Raw genomic sequence first — 25,676 nt, 5'->3', positions numbered from 1 at the left:
TGGTGTTCTATGCCCTAGTTTATACTTCACCCTATTTTATTTTTACTCATCTTGTTTTCCCCCTTTTCCCCATTCTTTACTATGAGTTTGTATTACCTTTTTCAAAAAGTTCGTTTAGATTACTTTAGAAGCAAATCAGGGTCTAAATTAGTATTTTGTTGCACCTTTTGGAATTGCAAACAAGTAAATAAAATTAGGGACATGATTTTTTTCTTTCTGAAGAGATGCCAAAATGTTTTGCTCACCTAATTTAAAAATTTTGAGCATAAAACACAGATTTAAATAAATAAAGGCAGAAAGATAGAAGAGAAACAAAAATTGAAGTCCAAAAAGGTTAAGAGAAGGGTATTAGAGTGAGATTCTTAAACTGTTCCATCTAATCAATGCCTTACAAAAGGCTGTTTCAAATGAATGATTCACAACTCTCACTTTTCAGATATAATTATCAAAATGATACTTGTCAAATGCTAAATAAAATATAGGAAGGGCCAAAGATTCTCTACTTAAAATATAGAGATCACAAAACGGCCTTAAAATACAAAGAAAATAGTTTTATTTGTATAACAAAGACTAAGAAATGATGACATAATAAAGTTAACAGTCAATGTTAAGACACAAATAGGTTTTGAAAAGCTATAGGTGAATAACCAGTTTCATCCAACCTTTCCGCAATTATTTTAGAGAGCATCTCTGGCATATTCCTGAATCTTTAGCATGATGTATCCAGGTGATTCAATTACGATTCCTTTCCACTAGTCTTCATTATCTTTCTTTTTTTTCTTTTTCTTCTTTTTCTCTGGACTCTGAAAATAACCAACAAGAATGCTTTTGAAGGAGCTGTAAATGTATGGGTAATAACTTTTCCTAATAAAAAGCAAAGTAGACCTGTTTTTTATTTTACTTTCCCATCAAGAAAACCGTTTTTTAAACTGTTCGCTCATTTCTGATAGAGAGAATAGAATAAAATATGGAGACTCTGCCCATGGTAATAAAGTACTGGTAATTAAGAAACATACAGGAACTGCTGTGCTGGTGCATGGTTCTTCCTCAGAAAGTGGTTCTTCCTTAATGTGTTTCTTCTTGTCCTTTTTCTTCTTCTTCTTCATAGATGTCTCCTGTTCTTCCACCACTAGTACTTCTTCCTCTTCTTCTTCTTCTTCTACTACTTCTTCAACTGAATAAGGTTAGTGTAAAGATACAACAATTAATATTGTACCATACCTCACTCCCTCCCAAAACATTGGAATCTTAGTTGTTTTCTATCATTCTGGTTAACCATCTGATGTTTATTATATAATTTTATAAATACAAAGGTCCTTCTAACACTTACTTACCTAGACCAATACTATTAACTTTACAAGTGATATAAAGCTCAGAGAGAAGTCAATTTCTCATGATCATGTAGCTATGCATAGACATTAGAATAAAACAGATCATCTTATTTCATCTCCAAACCCAGTGTTTTCTTGGGATAGTCCATTATATCAGAAATGATTAAGAGTTTGTGCTCTGGAGTTAACAGTCCTGGGGCTATTCAATCTGTGCTGTGACCCTGAGTAAGTCACTTAACCTATATAACCTGAATTGCCTCATCTATAAAATTTAGCATTGTCTATCTTACTGGATTGTTACTAGGATTTAAGATAACACTTGCAGAATATTTAGCACAATGCTTGGCACATTAGAATGCAGATTCAAGAATAGGTAGGTATTAGAAATTCATTCACCAAATATTTATTTAGTACCTACTATATGTCATGCTCTAATCGAAACAATTGAAGATACAGCAAGACACAAGAGACAAAAAGTAAATGATACACTCACTGTACAATATTTTTACATAGTAATCAGTGCTAACTATAAAAATAATGCAGGAAGAGGAACACTGAGGAAGGCGATGCATGTGGACATTTAGACAGGATAGTCAGGCAAACACCTAAAAAAGGTAAGAAAGTGAATGATGCACATATCTTGAGGAAAAATATTCCAGGTAGAGAAAAAAACAAATGCTAAGGTTATTTTGGGAGAAAAGAGGAATTGGCAAGTTCAAGGAATAACAAGACCACTGTGGCCGCTACATCCACATATGACAGGTGGTTAGATACTGGATATACTTTCAAAGTAGAATTAAGATAACCTGCTGCCAGAGTAGATTTGGGTTATAAGAGAAGATTCAGGTTAAAAGCCAAAGTAACCAGAATTGCATTTATAGGAAAGAGACAATTGTGGAGCAACAGACTGGGAGTAGCAAGGATCCATGAATGTTAAGTTTGAGAAGCTTACTGGATATACAAGTGAAGATACAAATCCAAAGTTTGGTATCCTCAAATGCTAGTTGTGGGTTTAGGAAGCTCAATAAATAGCAGCACAGGAGTTAAAGAAATGTTTTCTTCATCTAAGGCAGGAGTCCACATTTGCTGATAGGGCACTTTTGACCACTAAGCTACTTAGAAACCAAAAATTAAATCAGTCATTGCACCAATGCCTATCTTGCTAGACTAGATGGTAGGCAATTAACACTGGTCAAGCTAATAAATGGGAGTACTTGCTTACCAACTTTGCAAGACATCCTACTTCACTGGAGAGCGCCTTTTTAATATTATTACTATTACTACGATAGCAGGCTAGGCTATCCAGTATGTTACCACTCTAGTCCATTCCATCTAACAGAAACAACAAAGAAAACCACTGCTTCATCAATTCTACACTTAACTATATAACAAAAATATCTCAGTGACTCATTTAGAAACTACATACCTTTTTCCTTTTATTTTAAGCTGATTATCAAAATAGCTCTTGTGATGGAAACTAAAGTTTTGGTAAATTTAGTATAATATGCAATCCCACATATTCAAAGAAATGCTTCTCACATTCCTCTGTGAAGTTTGGTAAATTATATCCTAACTATCCTCAGAGAACACAATGGCTTATTATAACAGCACTAGCTTTCAATATGGAGTGGTTTCACAATACAGTTCGATGGCATGTACTCTACCAAAACTTACGAAGTCTATACTTAAGGAATAAAAGTATAAATGACGTTTAAAAAATTCAAACTAACCTTTAATTTTCACCTTAGCTTTTTTGGCCTTCTTTTCAATTACTTCATCCTCTTTATCTACCTGTTCTATCTTACGTTTTTTAGAATACGTTGGCAGTGTAGAGTCACCAGAAGGATCGTAAGTCTTCACTTCACTGAAAGAGCGAAAGAGTTTTAGAAAATCCCTAGGAAGGTGTGCAATTAAAATAATTCTAAAAAGATGTAAAGGAAATGACATCAGATAACACTTACATAAACATAAAATGCTGTTTCATTTTAGTGACTTTGGGGCAGTTTATGAAAACGAATAGTTTCCAAAAAAAGAGGTATTCCTATTTTCCAGGTAGCTCAATCACACTTCAAGAGAAGTAGTGAGCTAAAGGAATTCTGATTTAGTAACCAATGTAGTGACTATGGTACAGAAGAAGACTCAGTCAGCATACAGGAAAAATGGGAGAAAATCTCTTTATACCAAAGGAATATGCTAGAAAGTAAAAACTGAACCAATTCAAGTTTTAGAATATAAAGTAATTCAATGAAAACTAAACCAAAAAAACACCCCGATTAGGTTTAATACAAGAGACTTCATCATAAGATCCCAAGAGGCAGTGGAACATGGAATACATATGAATACAATTCCTAAAACCCAATGATAGCTTTTGTTCTAACATAGCAGAAAGAATAAAATTGAAGCAATGAGTGCCTAAAACGCGAACTAAACCTCATAATTGGTGTTTTAAGTTCATGTGTTTAAAGTCATAGCATAATACATGAAAACATTAAAAAATTGTATAAAACAGGGCTGGCCAAGTAGCTCGTTGGTTAAGAGTTGGCTTGGGAGTGCGAGCTCTGAGAAGCAGGGCCCCGGTTCGGATCTCACATGGGCCAGTGATGCTGCGCCCTCTACAACTAAGATGGTGAACAACAGCTCGACCTGGCGCTGGGCTGTTTTGAGTCACTAGTGCCGGCTGCAGTGGGCTGCCGTAAGCTACTGTGAGTGGCCGGCAGTCAGCTTGAGTGACTGTGAAATGGCTGGCGACCAACTGCCTCAACCGGGAAGAGCTCAATGATCACAATACCAACATGGGCCAGTGAAGCGAAGTCCTCCACAACTAGACTGAAGAACAAAAGGACAGCAACTTGTCTGTTCCTCTTTCCCAATCCCCCAACACTGTTCCCCTTCCCTCAATTCCCCAATAAAAATCTTAAAAAAAAATTGTATGAAACAGTTCAGAAATATTATTCCTTTTTTTTTTTTTTAAAGATTGGGGAATTGGGGGAGGGGAACAGCATTGGGGAATCGGGGATAGGGAACAGACAAGTTGCTGTCCTTTTTGTTCTTTAGTCTAGTTTTGGAGGACGTCGCTTCACTGGCCCATGTTGGTATTGTGATCACTGCGCTCTGCCCGGATGAGGCAGTCACTCACCGGCCATAGGATGGCGGCTCATGGCAGCTCAGCTCACAAAAGCGCACGCCAGTTGCCAGCCAGCCTCACTGCAGCCTACACCGTCGCTAGCAACTCACGTTGACTCCAGGTTGAGCTGTTGTTCACCATCTTAGCTGTAGAGGGCGCAGCGTCACTGGCACTCATGTGGGATCCGAACTGGGGCCCTGCTGCTCAGAGCTGGTGTCCCAAGCCAACTCTTAAGCAACACGCCACTCGGCCGGCCCCTTTCTTATTTTTTAAGCTAACTTGTAGGTTCATGACTGTTTAACTTTTATAGGTTAAAAACATTTATAATTTAAGAAACAAAAACCCACCATTTGTCAACTAAGAACAATAAATCACTTACTTAGAAAACCCACAAATTATAAAACATTAATGCCCACACTGAATACATATGGTTTCCAGAATAAATAAAAACCGTTTTTCTGAATGTGTATATTTAAATATATGTAAATATATTTATAATTCAGCTGTTACTGTATATTACTCTCCCCACCCACTTATAGCATAAGATTTATTATTAAAACTTTTAATGGATTACAAGATTCTTAAAGGTAGAGTTTATTGGTTAACGACTAGAAACCTTACTTTTAATTTTATGGGGAGGTCTGAATACTATCATGCCTCCTAGCCATTTTTACACTGTTCTCTCTATTGTCTCTTTTTTAAAAAAAATAGGTTAGATTAACACTGAATGAACTTTCTTTTCAACAAATGGTATACTATATAGGAACTATGAGTGACAAATATTTACTATCAACATTTGGAACTAAGTTAAATACTAAGAAAAAATAAAAACAAATACACTGTATGTACTTATAATGATGTAAAAATCTGCATATGATTAAAAATTAGAACTGAATATGGAAAACTGTAAATGGCAAAGAAAAAAAAATTAGGGGAACAATGGGGAGTTTCAGTTTATAGTAAAAAACGTGCTGTCAACAATTAACATTTAAATAAGTAGAAATTATCCATCCGCACCCCCCACCAAGTGTACTCACCTTTTATGTTCATATTTTTCTGCTTTTGCTAATGCCTTTCCAGTGCCACTTATTTTCCTTATCTAAGAAAAGAAAATTTATTAATAATTTTCTAAGACATAATCTCTTTATAGTATATACTCTAATATATCAATTCTCGGTAAATATCAGGGAAATTGTTAATATCAGGAACAAAAAAAATATTAGTAATACTAAAATGCATCATAAAATAAAACTTTAACAGGTGAAATGAGTAAATACATCAACTACTCATAATTAACTTTTAGCAGGTAACATCTCTGCAATAGGCAGAATGTGTTTCTTACCCCTCTATCTTCCAAGGTCCTCAACCTGGCCTCTAATTTGGCTCTGTTCTCAACTCCCATTGCAGAACTGGAATCTTCACCAAAAGCATCATACCGGATAGCCAAAACAGTTTTGGCTGCCAACATTCGAGAAATCTAACGGAGAACTGAAAGTTAGAAACATTCACTCCAGGATTTTTTTTAAAAATCAGGAATTACAGAAGTATTTTGAATCATATAACTCAAGCCAGCTATATTACATTTGAATCTCTGCCATAATATAATGGCTAACTGGTTATACTAACTGCATTTTGGTAGATGAAAAGATCTTTTAGTAGTTCATGTCTAAAACTTGCTCAAACTATTCTTCCAATACTCTCCTTTAGTTTCTACTCAGTGACGTTAGTTCTGTACCATAAGGTCATCTAGAGCAAGTATAGTCCCTTTTCAAGCTAATCAACATTTTATTTTATTGAACCCTTTATTTCTCCCATCACTCTGCTCTGAATTTTATGAAATTTTAGTTTCTGTTCAACTATGTGTCCTATAAAAGTTTGAAAGTACCTAAATTTAAGTCTGTTTCCTAATCTGTAAAATAGACAACATTGCATAGAGCTATTATTTTTTTATAATTCATATATGCTGATGTTAAGTTGGCTTCCTGCCACAAAGAATATTTTTGATGTGCCACCCATACCACCCACTCACCAATGGGTGAATTCTAGGAAAATACTAACACAGTGAAAAAAAATAGCTTTAAGAGGACCAACAACACTTTCTTCAAACGATTTCTTTCAGTATACAAAGAGCTTTTCATTTAAAGAAGTCATCATTTTCTATTTCAAGAGAAAAAAATAGAACAGGTTTAAGGCGTGCTATAAAGCAGGTAGAAAATAGGTTGTTTGGAGCAAAAAAGGCCTACCTCAGGAAAACTATAACTCACCTTTCCTTTGTGTTTGGGACTTGTCTGTCCTACAAGTGAAGCATGATAAATAAGACCATACTTAGGGGTATCTCGTCTAGACTTTAGAGCTCTGAAGAGTGCCTTTTCTGCTCCAAGAATCTGAACTGTAGAAGCTGCATGTTTGGCCAAATTCAAAAGAGAACCTTCAAAAGAAAAGAAGTAGTTACAAGGCATGCTCTTTTAATACAGGCCGGCTGAGTGGCTCAGCTAATTAAGAGCTCATGCAAGAGTGCGAGCTCTGAGCAAAGGCGGTTCGATGCCCAGCCTGAGATGAGTTGCCGCTGAGCTGCCAACAGGTGGCAGGATGGCTCAGCTAAAAAAAGAAAAGAAAACAAAAAGAACACAATACAGTCTGAGTATTACAGCCACCAGAGTAAATAAAAATCTGATGTAATACAGGACTCTATAGTTTGGAATTCCCTAAAAATCCTGATGCCTCAGCATTTGTAATTACTCCATTAGCACCAAAAGCAAAGGTTTATGATGAATGTGTATGACAAACTGAAGATTAAGCTTATTCAATTTTACTTATTTGACTAAAAGATATTATTACTATTTTACATTCCAATAGCATATCACAGGATATAAACTTGTATTTACAGATATCCCTCAATCTAGCCCCTATTTTTTTTTTTTGAAGAAATTTTATTGGGCAACATTGTGTTTTTCCAGGACCCATCAGCTCCAAGTCAAGTAGTTGTTTCAATCTAGTTGTGGAAGGTGTTTTTCTAGGACCCATCAGCTCCAAGTCAAGTCGTCTTCAATCCCATTGTGGTGGGCGCAGCTCCTTGGCCCATGTGGAAATCGAACCAGCAACCTTGGTGCCATGAGCCTGGGCTCTAACCACCTGAGGTAACCAGCAGCCCCTAGCCCCTATTTTTGAGATGCATTTGGATATCAAATATTCTCTACTTTAGATATGAAAAAAGTCCATACAAAGAAATGGAAACTTAATAGAACTATGTGATAAATTTCACACTTTACCTCTGTTAAGATATGCATGAGGAGGTATGCTTTTAAGTACACTAATTAGGTATCAAATATTACTTTGTTAGATTTGTTACACAGGTTTTCTGTCAGAAAATACCCCCAATATTAATGCAGTCACTAAATCACTAGATATACATGTTTAAAATTCAACAATCACACATCCCTGCATCTCTCACTTCTACAAATTCAGTCTATCTAAGAAATTTTGGATACAGACAACAAAACCAGCCTAGATGATTCCAATCTTGCAGCTGAGGCTATCTGAATGGCATCTTTGATCAATGAAGGAGCTATTCTAGTTTAAACACTTTGCTGTAGATAAATTAAGATCTGTGATGGATGATTACAATGTCTCCAGTAATATAATGAACTAGTACCTCATTGTATCTGCAAGTATTCAATTTACAGTATTTTTTGTAGCAGCTGTCATTCTATCACCATACACATGCATTGTTTTATTATAAACCTTTTCAAAATATTTTTGTATGTCAAATATATTAAAATATAAAATAGTATATCCAATAGCAAAACAGATTCTCAATCAAGGGCATGGAGACATGCACCGCATGACATTATGGTCAATAGATCACATATATGACAGTGGTATAACATATAGCCCAGAGGTATAATAGGCAATACCATCTCTATGATGTTTGCATAATGATAAAATTGCCTAATGCATTTCTCAAAACGTTTCCCCGTCATTAAGCAGCATACAACTGTATCAATTGTGATTTCTTAAAACTATTCAATTTTAATCTGATGAGTTTTAATATAAAATATTAACTGATTTTCATCCTCCTACATTCATCTGATTATTGACATTAAGCACAACAAACTTCTGACAATGGACAAGTGTCTCAGAAGAGGTAGTGACTAAAGAGGTCTTCATTATCCAAAAGGAAATCAGGCATACAAATAAAATCATCACTGAATACTTGGTCCTCAGTCCTCACCCACATACCTACTTCTGTTTAACTTCTTTAATAACTGTAGTTTAAAGATTAAAAAAAAAAATCCTAGTTAGAAAACAACTCAGCTCTACCCATTTTACAAATTACATTAAAATTATCACCTGCATGAGCAATAAGCCGTGCTCCAACTAATTCCCCAACCATGACTGTAACATTGGGTGCAATGGCCATCATTCGATTTTGCAGGTATTCATAGAGCTGGGTTCTATATTCTGAGATTTCAATCACCTGCATTGTATAAGGAACAAAATAAATCACTCATAAATGATTAAGAGTAAAAATAATATAGAATTCACATGTGTAAAACTAAATTATTGTAGAGCAGTTGTGCAACTCTGGGAAAACTCATCATTCCTTACCTGTTCTTATAAAAGGATTGTTGAGATTTTATTAGATAATGTATGTCAACAACCTAATGCACTGCCTAAAAATGTTAGCCACTACTACTGTTAATTTTGGAAACCTCCAACAAGCAGACATTTGTCATGCTCTCTGATTCTTGTATAGTTATCTCCAAACGAGGAATAAAAAATCACCACAGGCTACAAACATGTTAGAATTGCATAACTCATGCTATCCTTCTCTGCCTTCTTAGTGGATTTATAACTCATCATTCAGACAATGCAACAATACAAATAAATTAGTACTCATAACATCATTTTAGTATATATTTCCTCCCTTTAAATATATAAATTAAGATGGCATCAGATGAGGTAGTGACTGAACACCCTCATATTTATTTATCAGGTGAACAATAAGTTGAAAAATCATCATTGCCACCAGAAAATTATTACAGAGCTGGTATCACCACAAATAGTTTCTCTATGTGTATAGTTTACCTGAGTGCAGAGATGCAGAATGTTGCAAATATCTTCTTCTGAAACCTCTGTTCCCATAGATATCTCTGCAGCTGCTTTGACTTCTGCTTCAACTTCTTCTGTCAGTAATTCAGAAAGTTGGGCCGAGGCATAATTCTTTCTATCGCCTATAGAATGTTTGCAGAGGATGAGGAAGAATCACTCCAACTAATTAAATAAAATCCACCAAACAATCAAAAATAAAAGTAGAGATAAGCCAATGAAAAGGGTGCCTAAACAAAACAAAAAGCGAACACATTTCACCTAGTAATTTTCCTTATGTCAAGGCTTAATTATAGATTAAAATCTCTCCCCACCACCTCCCTCCAAAAAACCACACATACCCCCCCCCTCCCCATGAAATACTGTGGTAGATAACTGTAGTTAAGGTTATATTGAAACTTGGGCCAAGAATTCTTGGGGTGGTAATGTGGTAATATAGTGTGAGCCAAGTTACTCATATTCAGTAATAATACTCAGGTTCCTCTATTAATAATATTACTGTATTATCAGTATAGGATATAACGCTAACAGTATACATAAGCAATATTACTTTTGGTATTATTAATATACTTCAGGATATCCCCCAAGTCTATAGTTGCCCCTATTAATGGGGAATTCCATGAAGCATTCACATGAATAAGAGGCCATCTTAAAAAGCAAATTATAGAGCCATGTTCTATTGCACAGACCATCAAAATCAAAGTTAAAGTTAATTTCGTTTCTGTAATGTAACAGACATTGATATGGCTATAGCTATACTCCTAAAACAATATAAGTTGGAAAAAAATCTGGGAAGTTTGTAAAGAAAAAACTTATAACTCGTTTTAGGATACAGATAAATTATTTTCAATGCCTTCAAGTTACTCACCAACTTTCTGTAAACACTTGCAGTATGTCAAATTATCTGAAATAATTTTTCCTAATTCAGGGAAATGCCAGCCATACCATTCTCTACACCGCATAATGTAGTTGTTTAGTTCTTTATCTAAGTCATCCAACAAGGCTGCAGCACATTAAAATGAAAAACAAAACAAAACAAAAAAACAGGAACTTATTTACCACTTTAACCATTTTCAAACGTATACGTTTTAGTGGCTTCAAGTACATTCACAATGTTGTACAACCATTACCACTGTCCATTTCCAGAACTCTTTTATCATAAACTGAAACCCTATATCCATCAAACAACCCCCCATCACTACCTCCCCCCAACCCCTAGTAATCTCTTCTACTTTGTCTCTATGAATTTACCTATTCTAAGTATCACACACTATTTGCCCTTTTGTGTGTGGCTTATTTCACTTAGCATGTCTTTAAAATTCATTCATGTTGTTGCATGTATTAGACTATCATTCCAGTTTCAAGGATGAATATTTCCTTGCATGTATATACCACATTTTGTTTATTAATTTCTCTGTTAATGGGTATTTGGGTTGTTTCTACCTTTTGGCCACTGTGAATTAATGCTATTATAAATAAGGGTGTATAAGTACCTGTTTGGGTGCCTACTTTCAATTCTTTTGCATATACACCAAGAAATACAACTACAGTTTAAGGGGATTTTTAAAATTGGAAATTGTTTAAGACTCTGATGTTTAAAAAAGAAAAAAAAATCACTTAATGATATGGGAGACTTATTATAAAGCCAAGTGAAAAAAAGCGAAATAACACAATACAGGTCACACTCATGGTTTTAGTATTTTTTTCATGGAAAAGACAAATAAATTAATTTACATAGTGTAATTCACATTATCTCTAACTAATCAAATTATGGGTAGTTTTCCCTTTTTTCTCTTCTTCATTTCCCACTTTACTTATTAAAAGTTCTAGCTAATCCCCATTCTCTTCCTCGGCAGAATTATAAAAGGTAGCTTTAATAGTAGGAAAAAAACCACAGGGTATAGAAACAATAGACCTCACAGCACTATACTTACAAATTGCCTGAACAATCATTGTGTCCACTTTATCTGCGCTAAATTTCAGTCTGTATCGGGACAAGCTGAGGAGAAGGCAGAAAATAACAAATTACTAAGATAGCATCTATAGAAAGCACTTAACAAAAATCTTCAAGCTACCCAAATCCCTCCTTTATAGCTACACTTAAACATTTTTTCTACATAGGAAAATCAGTTGAACAAGAATATGTAAGATCAGAAAATACACATTTAAAAAGAAAATAGGGGGTCGGCTGAGTGGTGCATTGATTAAGAGTTGGCTTGGGACGCCAGCTCTGAGCAGCAGGGTCCCAGTTTGGATTCCACATGCAGGCCAGTGATGCTGCACCCTCTACAGCTAAGGTGGTGAACAACAGCTCGACCTGGAGCTGGGCTGCCATGAGTCACTGGCATCGGCTGCAGTGGGCTTCCGAAAGCTACTGTGAGGGGCCAGCAGCCGGCATGTACTGCCAAGAGCTGCCTTTCAGTGGTTGGCGACTGATCTGTCTCTCCCGGGAAGAGCACAATAATACCAACATGGGCCAGTGAAGCGACATGCTCCACAACTAGACTGAAGAACAAAAGGACAGCAACTTGTCTGTTTCCCTCCCCCAATTCCCCAATAAAATCTTTAAAAAAAGAAAGAAAATAATACATCTGTCCAGCTAAAACCTATAGTTCTATAACATTAATTAATTAATTTTAAAAATTTTATTGGGGAATTGGGGGAGGGGAACAGCACTGGGGAGTTGGGGGAAAGGGAACAGACAAGTTGCTGTCCTTTTGTTCTTCAGTCTAGTTGTGGAGGATGTTGCTTCACTGGCCCAAGTTGGCACCATCATTGTGCTCTTCCCGGGAGAGGCAGATCAATCCCCGGCTTCTGGACAGCTGCTCACTGAGGTTGCTGGCCACTCACACTGGCTGCTGGCTATACATGGTAGTCAATTGGAACCCACTGCAGCAGGGGCTGCAGCCTACACCATCGCCGGCGACTCACAGCAGCCCAGCTCCAAGTTGAGCTGTTGTTCAGCATCTTAGCTGTAGAGGGCAGTGTCACTGGCCCTCATATGTGGGATCCAAACCAGGACCCTGTGGCATCCCAAGCCAGCTCTTAACCAACTGAGCCACTCGGCCAACCCCATTGTAGGATATTTAGCAGTATCCCTGGCCTCTACCCACTGTATGTTAGTAACAGATCCTACCCCAATTGTGACAACCAAAAATGTCACTACACATAACCAAATGTCCTCTTAAGAGATATTTGATTACCTACCACTGTTGTATACAATGGCAACTGATCACAAGTTTGAATCTTGACCCCATTTAGCTGTATTTGTTCCCTTAGAAATGCTTATTACCAAGTTCTTCCAGACTTTTGTGCATTTTGTTCATCTACGTCAGCAGAGCTTTAATTCTTCATCAATCTATGCTCAATATTTTTTGTACATACAGACCTTTGTTTACTTGTAGTATTCTTTTAATATAAAATTAACATATCTTTCTCACTGTGTTAATATTTCTAGGGTTTTTTGATAGTGCTCTGGTTACCAAGTTGCACATGTTTTGAGTAGTGTACCTTTAATCTTATTTCTTCTTCATAAGCTGTTGTTTTAGTGCAACTTCACAGAATGTTAAGCTTTTCAGGAACACATATACTATAGTATAGCAGAAATGCCTGTTCTAATGTACCTCTGGTTAAATATGATAGGTCAATGTGCTTCTCTTTGCATTACAAAAATGCAATAAAAATCAGAGCAAAACAAGCAACTCTCTCTATTAAGAGGAGATCATGGCAGATGAGAAAATGTGGGAATATGCAAAGTATATGGGGGAGTAGTAAATGATTTAGCAGAGATAAGAGAAAAAAAAGAGAAAAGAGAAAGCCCAAGAATTGTGGAATCCACTATGGGTAGAAAATGTCTACGGTGAGGTTTAGAGTCCAGGCAATGGAGCCAGAATACCTGGTTCAAATCCTGGCCTCCTTATTTACCCGCTGTATTGACTTTGGGCATTAGCTACCTCAGCTGTAAAATGAGGATACTACTACTACTACTATTACTGATTGTTATGAGAATTAAATTACTACGTATAACATGCTTAGAACAGTGCTACACAATTGTTTATTAAAAAACAAGCTGACTTTATTTTTCAGTAAATCTCACCTGTGTGCCAATCCAAGACACATAGCTGCCATTTCACGTGGTTCTACCCCAGGAATTAATCCATCCATCTGTGAACGAATTCCTCTCATAAGTTCATTAACAACAGGACTATGGATACAACTGAGATTCAGCTTTTCCTATAAAAACAACAACATTTGTATTAAATGTAGAAATAAAAGTTTTCTGAAATCAACTAAATATTCAAATAGCACTGAATTAAATATGCACATTTCTCAACTTCATAAAAAGCAGTTTCTAGTGCGTATGGGAAAAACGCCTAAATATACTGTTGGTAGAAATAAAAACTTGTGTAAGTTTCCTGGAACACAGCTTGTCTACATGAATCAAAAGCTGTAAAAGATAGTTTAACCTAGTAGTTTTGTTCTTTTTGTTGGTTTGAGGGAGCTTTTACTGTTACATTTAGCTTCTTTTTAAAATTACAAAGGTAATACACAGAAAATTTTAGAAGTGACAACAGACACCAGAGAAACACAAAAAATTTTAAGAAATTACTATGAGCAACTATATGCCAACAAATTTGACAATCTGGAAGAAATGGATAATTTTCTAGAAGCATACAGGCTTCCAAAGCTAACACAGGAAGAAACGGAAAATATGAGTAGACTGGTTACTACCAAGGAAATTGTATCAGTAATCAACAAGCTTCCAACAAACAAAAGCCCTGGACCAGATGGCTTCACAAGTGAATTTTACAGAACATTCAAAAAAGAATTATCACCTATTCTTCTCAAACTATTCCAAAAAATCCAGAAGGAGGGAAGGCTCCCAAACTCTTTCTATGAAGCCACGATCACCCTGATTCCAAAAGCAGACAAATACAGTACAAAAAAGGAAAACTACAGGCTAATATACCTGATGAACGTAGATGCAAAAATCCTCAACAAAATTTTAGCAAACAGAATTCAGCAATATATTAAGAAGATTATACACCATGATCAAGTGGGTTTCATCCCTAGTACTCAAGGTTGGCTCAATATCCACAAATCAATTAATGTGATACACCACATCAACAAAATGAAAAATAAAAATCATATGGTCCTATCAATAGATGCAGAAAAAGCATGTGACAAAATCCAGCAGCCATTTATGATAAAAATTCTTTGCAAAGTGGGAATAGAGGGATCATATGTTAACATAATAAAGGCCATATATGATAAACCCATAGCTAACATCATACTCAATGGGGAAAAGCTAAAACCATTCCCCTTAAGATCAGAAACAAGACAAGGCTGTGAACTTTCTGCACTTTTATTCAACATAGTTCTGGAAGTTCTAACCACAGCAATCAGACAAGAAAAAGAAATAAAAGGCACCCAAATCGCTAAGGAGGAAGTAAAATTGTCAAAAAATAAAATAAAATAAAATAAAAAAATTTTAATCAATAGTACTATAAAGAAGGGGAACTGAATAAAAAGTACTTCGCTACAGATAAATAACTTAGAATCCCTGAAGTACTTCCAAATACATGTGTTAATATGCATGTGTACACACATACATAAATCTTCATTAATAGTTTGTTTTTACATGCTCCGTACAAACCGGACAATACATTTTGTTCCCCACATCTTCATTTTTGTCACATTGCAATGTATTTGCTAATGCCTTCGTACAGATCTACAGTTCATCAAATGTACATACAGGCAACAATGTACATATTGCATCATGTTTAACAAACAAATACTTAGGATATATACGATTAATAGTATAAGATTTTTCTAAATAGAGAAACTGAAAAGAAAAAATTAAAGATACTCATAAGCCCACTATTCAGCAATTTGCTTTCTGCATGTATGTTTATTATACTAAAATTTAAAGTTTGTAACAGTGAAGCAACATCCTCCACAACTAGACTGAAGAACAAAAGGACAGCAACTTGTCTGTTCCCCTTCCCCCAATTCCCCAANAAAAAAAAAAAAAAAAAGAATCAAAGATCAAACTATAGCACTGGCTCTCAAATTGTTCTGCATTTCATGTTTGGGAGTCTATTTTTCCACTTTCGTTTCACTTTCACTTTGTTTAATTTCTAACAACTCTACTCCCTACTGAAGTTTTCTAATAAACACATACACTAAAAAAGAAATCTCATGACCCCATTTATGTTAGAAAAAAAAAAGCGGTTAAAACGAAAATACAGCAGAATATACACAAAGTGTTACACTATCTCTGGGGGACAAGGTTAAAGCTATTTTTTAAAATCATTTTTTGGTGTATTTGTATTTTCTACAATGAACATACATGCTTATTCCTGATAATCACACTGGAAATCTATTATTATCAAGCCTGGGGAAAAAAGCTCAAGTATGAGAACTTATGATAAACAACTCATTACAAAGGCTAGGCTATGTAGTCACTATGCTGTATGGTGAGCTCTTATTAGCAGGCATAAAAAAAATCATAACTTTACCTTTATAACCCCTCCTAGTTTAGCATCAGCTACAGCCAGGGGCTCATGGGCTTCTTTTACTATTTTCTTCAGAACTTTCTTCAGCTGCTTATTGATTTTGCCCTCCATCAGGGCTGTGAATGCTTTTCAGGAAAAAGGAAAACAAGAGTTAATTCTCAAATTTGTAACTGTAAACAGATTCAGATCTTAAAATTTAAGTTTTAAAATAAAGCAAAATAAACATTTCCTTTCAAAAATGGCTGAATTTAACATTACTTCTGCAATGAAATGATAAATGTAAAAATGTTTTACAAGTCACACATTTCATAATCTCATCTAATCTTGCTTGCCACCCTCATTTCCACTCCAGAACCAAAAGTTAAACCAGATCCAGCATTCCGTTCCCTATGTCACATGAACTGAGCTACAATCACAATATGTTAGAAACAATCTACTTGGGAACTGGGAGAGGTGGGGGCAACACCCACCCAGATTGGCCTGATGCTCTGGATTGTGAAATGCCCTAAAATCCTGTCAAGAATCTGGCAATAAGTGTATTCATTCTGGAGGTTCTGCTGCAGTGCAAGCACAACTAGTGGGATTTTATCGTTGCTAATCCCTGACCCAGAGGCGTCATTAGGCCTATGCTTGTAAACCTCCAGTAAGGAACTTCCTACCAAAGGCAGCCTATTCAATTTTGGGACCATTTTCATTTTGAACAAGTTCTAAATCTGCTACTTATAATCCTCACCCTTCCTTCAACCTACACTTAAGATTTTCTGGACCCACATGGACTAACAATTCTATTTGTCAGGGTTTTAGCTTAATTTAAAGTATGCCTGGCAGGAATGAAGTCTGTCATAACTTCTAAGGCCAAGCACTTAATCAGCTGGGGACTTCCTCTTTCGTCCTGACCACATCTCCATCCATCCGAATTACAAGTCCATTTTATCTGTTATCTGGGAAGATTAAAGGTACAGACCAAGACCACCAGGCTACCACATAGCTCTAACAGAGGTCTCCGCATTCTAAGAAGCTAAGATTCAAGCTATTTTTGCTGGGTCTTAGCCTTTTACACTTTGTACAACATTGACTACTATAATGTACCTTTCTAATAAGATCTGTTTTTTCTTACAAATTTTTAATGTTTGATAATTAAAAACTTTTATTCAACTCCCTGGCTCCTAGTTCTTAATCTTCTATATCTACTTTTATACTTTAACCTAGTGCTCTCCTTTATTTAAAATTTCTTAAAAGTAAAACTTTCTACCCTAGATCTATTCTAACATTTATAAACATTTATTTTCCCTTTATTAAAAAGTCTGCTAATTACTTTCATGTGTATTTTTAAAAGACAGTATAGAGAGATGGTGACAGGGATAAGGGGAAGCTGAGTCTTTCTTTTATCTTTTCTACTAGACACTGATGAGCATCCCCTGGTAGTTTCCCACTTATCCAAAGGTAGGCTAGCCCAAATTTTACTGTGGCTATTTGAAAAACTTGCAACTTGAAAATTTGACCAAGAGCAAAAATAAACCTCTCCATGCATATTTGAACTTCTGGGACGAATATAAATTCGTGGCATCACACCCCATCAGACTCTTTCTTAGGCTATGGTGTTTAAAATGCATACTCTGACATCTACAGCTACTGAGTTTTGGTTCTGTCATGTCAAAATTGCCCTGTAAAGGCAGTGGGAAGTTAATTTCCAGGAAAGACTGTTCTCTTAATAAGGTAATGTTCAATTTTTTTGGTAAAAAATAGATGGGAAAAGGCATTGTAGAAGTTTTTCTGATCAGATTATTGCCAGAGCTCACTACTTTCATTCATTTACCCCAAAATATTTATATATGTGCTCAAATTTATGAATTTAACAATAAACAACATAGTCTCTACCTTCATGGAACTTAGATGCAGGGGGAGAGGGTCACAGGGTTCTCACTTAGTATGGCATTTCATTCATTTATCTTACATTATTTTAAGGAATATCAAAAGCTCGGCAAAAAAATGATATAACTCTCAAGCCTCAGTTTTATCACCTGTAAAATAGTGATATTATCTACCTCACAGGATTGTTTCAAGGATTAAATAATTTTGGAGCGGTGAGCACAAAATCTGACAATCACTGTGTGATTGATGTATTAGCTATAGTAAAAACCTGCTTCATGTTTGGGTAGAGGTTGGACTTGTCCATTTAATAGTTTAATAAGGATTGGTCAGAAATATACCAAAAAGGACTTCAAGAAGCCACTTGGGATCAGGGCTGTAGCACTTTACAACTCTAGGAGGTTGTCTATGCAAAATCAATCTATGTGAATAATGAGCCCCAGAGTTGGAGAACAGGTAACACGATCTTCCTTGGGAATTAAAAATTCTACCCATATTTAATTTTAAAGCTGTGATTAACAGAAAATTATCTTTTAAAAGTCTCCAGGCAGAAATTACCATAGTTGTGCTTTATGGTTCTATGGGGCTTTAATTACTGATGTACTGATGAAGCAGCTCTAGAACTATTTTTTAAAATTGGCCCCATTGTTGGGTCTTCCTTCAGCTTACCTCTCTAATAAGGTTGGGGTGGTCCATTAATAATAAAATACAATTTCTAGGGCCAGCTGAGTGGCTCAGTTGGTTAAGAGCATGCTCAAGAGTGCGAGCTCTGAACAACAGCGGTTCGAGTCCCGGCCCGAGCTGAGCAGCCAACAGGTGGCAGGATGACTCAGCTTAAAAAAACAACAACAACAAAAAAAAAACCCACAACAATTTCTAATCTTCACAGGAGAACTATACCTTTGTCCTATGGTTGATAAAATTACTTGAGTCTGTCCAATTCTTGCCTGATTTTAAACCATATTCTTCCTTATGACCCTTCATCAAATTATTGGGTCGTTGGGTAAGTCATGATGCAGTTTTGCATTGAAAAAACATAGAAAAATATGTCATGACTTTCCCAGCAACTGAATATATCACCAAGTAGTTGGCTGATTTGATATAGAATTTAAGCATCTGAAAAATTATGATTAGGGTTTGATATCTGGTCTTGTTTTCCCAACATTAAAAAACCAACTGGCTACTGAAGCCAAGCATAGTTAATAAACCTGTTATCCCATCACAAGGACTAGATGGAGGATATGAGTCATCCATTATTTGAAATCATTAAAAATCATGCCCCCTTTAGGTAACACCTCTTATGCCTGTTGTTTTTATATTAAACATACATGCATGCACCAACCTGTATTAGTTTTCCTAAAACTTTTAATAAACTAAGAATGGACCCCTGGAGAGCTGTTTTATTAATATCTCAACTGTGAATCCTGGCTATTCTCAACTTTACCCTTGGATTAAAATGATCAGAGCTGTGTGCTCGACCACATTACCTTGGTCCCTTGTAGAACAGCTTTTATTGAATTGTGCTTTAGCATTATGCTGTTGGTTTCCACAGAGAGATCAACTTAACCACTTCTCAGCTCTCATCACATGAGGGGAAAAACCAGCCCTATGGTGAAAAAAGCTAACTCAATGTTGTCTCAGTGGTAGTGACGAATATGTTAGATCACTTAAATTCAGTTTCAAAAAGAATGCATCATTGACAACATTGAATAAGGTTAACTCAGGCAACTGAAGCAAACTTTTTAATAAGGATAAAAAACTGCCAAGATTAAAAACAAAAAGAAAGCTAGTCTTTGACTTTACCTGCTAATGCTTCTGCTGTATCCTGAAATTTCTCAAAATGTTTTAGCTTTACTCTAGAATTAAGAAAGAAAAAAAAATGTTATGGGTGCACGTTGATTTCTGCAAAAGCCACATATTCAGGAAAGGGTGCTGGACTGTTTCTAAAGCATACACCAATAAAAGAAACTTTCCTGTCATTGGATATCAGGATGAAAAGTTAGATATTTTTCATAAAAGAGCCAGTTTCTCTAAATGTTAGGCTAATAATGTTTGGACTGTTATAAAGACTGTATGTAGGCTTTGAACGAAGCATAGAACAGCAGAGAGTTTGCTACCACGTCTAAACCACAAGAAACACTTTGAAGCTTGAGGTGCATAACTTCTGTTCCTTAAAGCTAGGCACAGATGCCTTTTATTACACAGCATAGAAGTGGCCTAAGAAAAGGTGTAAGAGTCCACCTTAGGTCAGGAATCTCATGACATTTGATTTGCCCATCCTGTACAAATGCCATTAACAATAATAGTTTATTGTCAGATCTCATTCCTGTCACTCTTATCTGCTTCTTCCCCATACACTTACGTGCAGGGTAACATCATTTTATATCGAAACAAATACACATTTTAATTCATTGTTGTCTCAGTGGTAGTGACGAATATTTTAGTGAGATCACTAAGCTTCAGTTCCAACAAGAATACATCATTGACAACAATCAATCAATCAGGTTAACTCAGCCAACTGAAGCATATAGCCCTTTAAAAGAGGAAAATCAATCTTTAATTCTGTCTAAAATAGCGTTTTCTTAAGCCAAGTTTTCTTACCTGGTCAGAGAACACCCTGGTGTTCCCTTAAATACACATTTAACAACACACAAGATTTAAAGAAAAAAGCAATAATTTCATTTTATTCCGCATTACTCCATTCCTACTTGTACCCTTCTGAGATGGCATTTGTTCTTTTCTCTCTATGCTTGCATAAATGCACACAGATGTAAAACATGGCAAAAAATGGGATTACACTGGGCCGGCCGAGTGGCGCGATGGTTAAGAACTGGCCAGAGGGCCCTGGTTTGGATCCCACATATGAGGGCCAGTGACACTGCCCTCTACAGCTAAGATGCTGAACAATAGCTCAACCTGGAGCTGGGCTGCTGTGAGTCGCCGGCGATGGTGTAGGCTGCAGCCCCTGCTGCAGTGGGTTCCCATGGGCTACCGTATTTAGCCAGCAGCCAGCAGCCGCAGTGAGCAGCCGTCCAGAAGCCAGCGACTGATGTGCCTCGCCCGGGAAGAACGCAATGATGGTGCCAACTTGGGCCAGCGAAGCAACGTCCTCCACAACTAGACTGAAGAACAAAAACGACAGCAACTTGCCTGTTCCCCTTCCCCCAATTCCCCAATAAAAATCTTAAAAAAAAAAAGGGATTACACTAATAAACTCTGAAGCATAGTTTTCTCAGTATATCGTGAACCTCTCTCTAGGACAAGAGATCTACAAATACACTACAATGTATTCAACAATTCCATTATTAATGGACATTTAAGTTATTTCAACTTTTGAGTTTTTGCCACTACAAATGCTGTAATTCTGTATTTTGTTTCTTTAATTGTGTAGTGTGACATTTCTTTGGGTTCAAAACTCTTTAGCAAGCTTAAGTAGTTTCCTTCTATTCTTGCAAGTTTTTATTAGCACTAGCGGATGAATTATCAAATGCCCCAAAAACATAATCCAAATGATCCATAATGTATGAAGAGCTCAGTCAGGTACTTCCTAGGACCACATTCACCAAATGGGCTATTGCAAAAGGTGATTCCCACACGATGAAAGAGCCACCTTGTCTCTACCTTGAGGGAAAGCGAGCTCTAGCTCTCTCTCCCACCACTCATTCCTTAAGCTGGGCATCAACATTATACTCTATTTTCCCATACTTTGGGGAAATCAGGTATACCTTTCCAGGGATTTACTACCTAGTTATTACTCCAGAAGGAGCTAGGAGGAAGAAGTCATAACGCATGTATAAATTGCAAATTAAGTAACAAAACATTCTAATGTCACTAACTTAGAGAAACTAAAAGTTAAATTGATCAGTAGCTCATGCTTTTGACAAGTATTACTTTTAACAGAAATTTGTATTTAATTCACAATCAACTTGTGTTTCCAAATATCTTACAAAACAGTAATTTTGTGGTGCTGTCCAATTTAGTCTGCAACTAACACAAATTAGTTGGAATAACCTATGCTCCAAATAAGGAATCTATTAATTAGGCTCATATCAATATTATTCCTGAAATAGATTTCAAAACAAAATATTATGAATATAACCTATGAACCCAGGGAAGATGTAAAAAGAACCCCTAAATGTGACTGCTAAATTCTTAGTTTCAAGATGACTTACATTTTATTTGCTTTCTCTGGAGTTTCAAATTCTTTCCACAAACTATCAACTTCTTGAAGTTTCTTCTCATTCAAAACCTGCAATAAATAAATATTAATTTTGTTTAAGCGATACAGTTTAGGTATGCATATATAGCTACAGTCTTCAAGTACAACTGTACATGTAAAATGAGGATGGTGGAAGCTGTTATTCTCTCTGAAATAATGAACCAGTGTTTTTACCCAGCACAAATTCTTGGTCAAATCAGCAGCTCAAGTGCAACTGTACATGTAAAATGAGGGTGGTAGAAGTTATTTTTCTCTCTTAAATAACTAAAGTGTTCTTACCCAGCATTAGTTTTAGGTCCAATTAGTAGCTCAAGTAGCACATTTAATAACTAGACGGAATTCAGGTCTAGTTGGAGGTCTTTGTTGAAAACTTTCTATTTTTAAGGAGACCATAACCCCTTCAAAAAAGATCATATTCATACGACATCAAAAGACTTTCTTTAGAACACTTTTACAAATATGCCATTATTTTACACTATTAAGTAAACTGACCTGCCAACAATTTTAAGATATCCCAATTTCAGGGATATCAAATATACAGAAATATGGATTTTAGGATCAATCTTACCCTAATATTTGAGCATTTGACTTATTACATAGAGTACTGGTGAGGGTATAGAGAAATAACTTTTATTCACTCTTAATTTAACGAAACCAATAATCTCTTGAAGGTAATTTGGTAGCATCCGTGAACATGAAATATGGATATCCTAACCTGTATGATAAATTAACTACTTTCTATAGAATAAATTGTTACTTACTGCTATAATCACTAACATATTATGGATTTCTCTATAAAACTAAGACATCATCAATTGTAAGACACATGCTGATGTAAGAAAATTAAAAATGCAAAGGAAAAAAAGGGGCACTTTTAATCTATGAAAGTCATGAATGTTTAGGAATATATTCTTCAAGACTTTTTGACTCTATTTTATTTATGCACACTTTTAGTAATTATACTACACACTTAGCATACCATGGACGTAATTCTAGAACTGCAGGGGATGAATATACCATCACTTATGCCCGTATTTATTATTAAATATTTAGGTTATTTATAATTTTTCCTCATTATCCTTCAGAAAACATTTTTGTATGCATACATGTTGCATTTCTATAGAACTACTGGAAGTGGAGTTAATTAATCATATAGAATATACAAATTTTATGTTGACAGATGCTACCAAGTTGCCTTGAAGAGGTTCTATTAGTTTCACTTAAATCAGCAGTGAATAATAGTACAATCACAGATAACCCCAATGAGAGGAAAAATAAGCAAAGCCAGCTTTTGGTTAATTATTATTTTATTCCTTTTCTTAAAAAAAACAACAAACCAAGTACTTAATGTAGTAAGTGCAAACAGAAGTATACTTTCTGGTGAGGATGTGGAAAAAAGAGAACTCTTGTACACTGCTGGTGAGATTGTAAATTGGTGCAGCCACTATGGAAAACATTATGGAGGTTCCTCAAAAAAAATTTAAAAATAGAACTACCTTATAACCCAGCAATTCCACATCTGGGTATTTATCTGAAGAAATCCAAAACACTAATTCGAAAAGATATATGCATTCCTATGTTCACTGAAGCAATACTTATGATAGCCAAGATATGGAAGCAACCTAAGTATCATCAATAAACAAGTGGATAAAGAAAATGTGGTACAATATATACAAAGGAATATCACTTGGCCATAAAAAAGAATGAAATCTTACCACTTGTGACACAGATGGACCTAGAGGGTATTATGCTAAGAAATAAGTTAGTCAGGAAAGACTAATACCGTATGATCTCATTTATATGTGAAATCTACAGAACAAAATAAATGAAAGAAAAACAAAAACACTCAGAGAACTAATGGTTGCCAGATGGGAGGGGGGTTGGAGGGCTGGGTGAAAAAGGTGAAGTGATCAAGAAGCACAAATTGGTAGTTACAAAATAGTCATGGGGATATAAAGTACAGCATAGGAAATATAATCCATAATATTGTGGATGTACAGTGCCAGGTGAGTACTAGATTAATAGGGGGAATCGCTTCATAAATTATATAAATGTCTAATCACTATGCTGCACACCTGAAACTAATACTGAATATAAAGTGTAATTTAAAAATAAATAAAAACAAACAAAAAAGTATATATATTTTCAAATGTCAAAGGAGAAACTTGAGAATAAAAAGTGAAAAGCTCTCTCAAATCAACATTTTGGTATGTACCTTTCCAGACTTTCTTACACCCACACGACATAGTTTTTGATTCACACCTAGAATCATACTATACTTTCTTACCTAGCATTTTTTTTTTTTGCTTTATATTTGAATTTGTTTTTCATTGCTATATTCATAGAGCTCAGTAGAGTGCCTGGCACGTGGACTGCACTCAATTTACCTCCTCCTTCCTCTTCCTAACATCTCATAGCATCCCACTATTCAAATATCCCATTGTTCAATCATTTCTGTGATGAATTGTTTACCTTCAAACGTTCCCTAGTAAAACAACCTAAGTTCAATTTGATTATTACCAGTCCAGATTTCTCCTCTAGACTTCAAACTTGAAATGACAATTTCATTTCCATGTCTAATAGACATCGCAGGCCTCACACAGCACAATCGGGAACTTTTTAGACTCCCTCCCAAACCCAACAACCTGTTGCTCTTCTCTTATCATCACGTACCCACTTACTTAAACCAAAACCCCACATTCAATCCATCAGCCAATCCCTTCAGTTCTACCCTTAAAATTCTCCCCATATTTCCCTTCATACCAACCTTAACCCAAGCAATTTTATCTTGTGTAGATTAATACAAAAATATCCTTGGTTGCTATCTCGCCCTCCTGTAATCTATTCTCCACACAGCACAACAACTTTATTAAAAGACAAAGTGGATCATTCCTCTCCTTAAAACCTTTCAGTCATTCTTCAAAACACTCAGGCTAAAACCCGAACTGCTTGGCATAACCTGTAAAATTCTAATACGGTTCCTGTTCACCTTTCTAATCAGGCCAAGTCTTCTAACCCAGAACCCGGCGCCCCAAACGGCCGGGCCACGTGTTCACCGAAACACGCGCCTCCCTGGCCCAAAGCCTCCCCCTTCAGAGCAGCGGGACATAAAAGGCACCCAACGCTATCCTGAGCAGTGTCGTCCTGTCTTGAGATCTTTCCTTCTCTTCGCCTGCCCAACACCCGCATTCCCCACTCCGACGACTCAATCTCCCACCTACCTTAAAGATGGCGTAGCCGACGGACGTTTCAAACAGCACTAACATGGTGAGGCCGGATCAAGGCGCTGCGCGGCCGGCCGCGAGCTCCTATACCTATGGAAATAGACCAAACTTGTGCCCCTCCCAACCCCCCACCAAGGCCCGCAAGGCCCGCAAGGCGGCGGCTGGCCAAGCAAAAAAGCGCACGCCTTCCAGCCAAGAATCAAACCGCGCTGTCTAAACGTTCCACGCTAGACTGTCTGCAGAACGCGTGAAAGTACTTCTCCCTCTCCAAGGCTTCTGGGA

At 36.2% G+C, this 25,676-nt stretch overlaps 1 protein-coding gene across 2 annotated transcripts; it reads right to left on the bottom strand.

Moving 5' to 3' along the window:
- Positions 1 to 530: 530 nt before the first annotated feature.
- Positions 531 to 25,676, bottom strand: NOP58 (NOP58 ribonucleoprotein). 2 transcript variants are annotated; one of them, XM_019635753.1, is made up of 15 exons: positions 25,392 to 25,676; positions 22,124 to 22,200; positions 19,755 to 19,807; positions 16,086 to 16,207; positions 13,661 to 13,797; positions 11,499 to 11,563; positions 10,433 to 10,567; positions 9,544 to 9,689; positions 8,806 to 8,932; positions 6,720 to 6,883; positions 5,798 to 5,932; positions 5,493 to 5,554; positions 3,062 to 3,195; positions 1,017 to 1,174; positions 531 to 803 (listed from the first exon to the last, which is right to left on the bottom strand). In XM_019635753.1, the coding sequence occupies exons 1-15, from the start codon at positions 25,434 to 25,436 to the stop codon at positions 753 to 755; spliced, it is 1,611 nt and encodes a 536-aa protein (XP_019491298.1). In that variant the 5' UTR covers positions 25,437 to 25,676; the 3' UTR covers positions 531 to 752. The 2 variants fall into 2 exon arrangements, with proteins under 2 accessions (XP_019491298.1, XP_019491299.1); XM_019635754.1 differs by lacking the exons at positions 19,755 to 19,807; positions 22,124 to 22,200; positions 25,392 to 25,676 and adding an exon at positions 19,439 to 19,570.

Source organism: Hipposideros armiger, unplaced genomic scaffold, assembly GCF_001890085.2.
Source record: "Hipposideros armiger isolate ML-2016 unplaced genomic scaffold, ASM189008v1 scaffold_23, whole genome shotgun sequence".
Classification (NCBI taxonomy): domain Eukaryota; kingdom Metazoa; phylum Chordata; class Mammalia; order Chiroptera; family Hipposideridae; genus Hipposideros; species Hipposideros armiger.
Note: the sequence above shows the minus strand (reverse complement) of the source record. Positions and strands in the feature narration are given on the sequence as shown.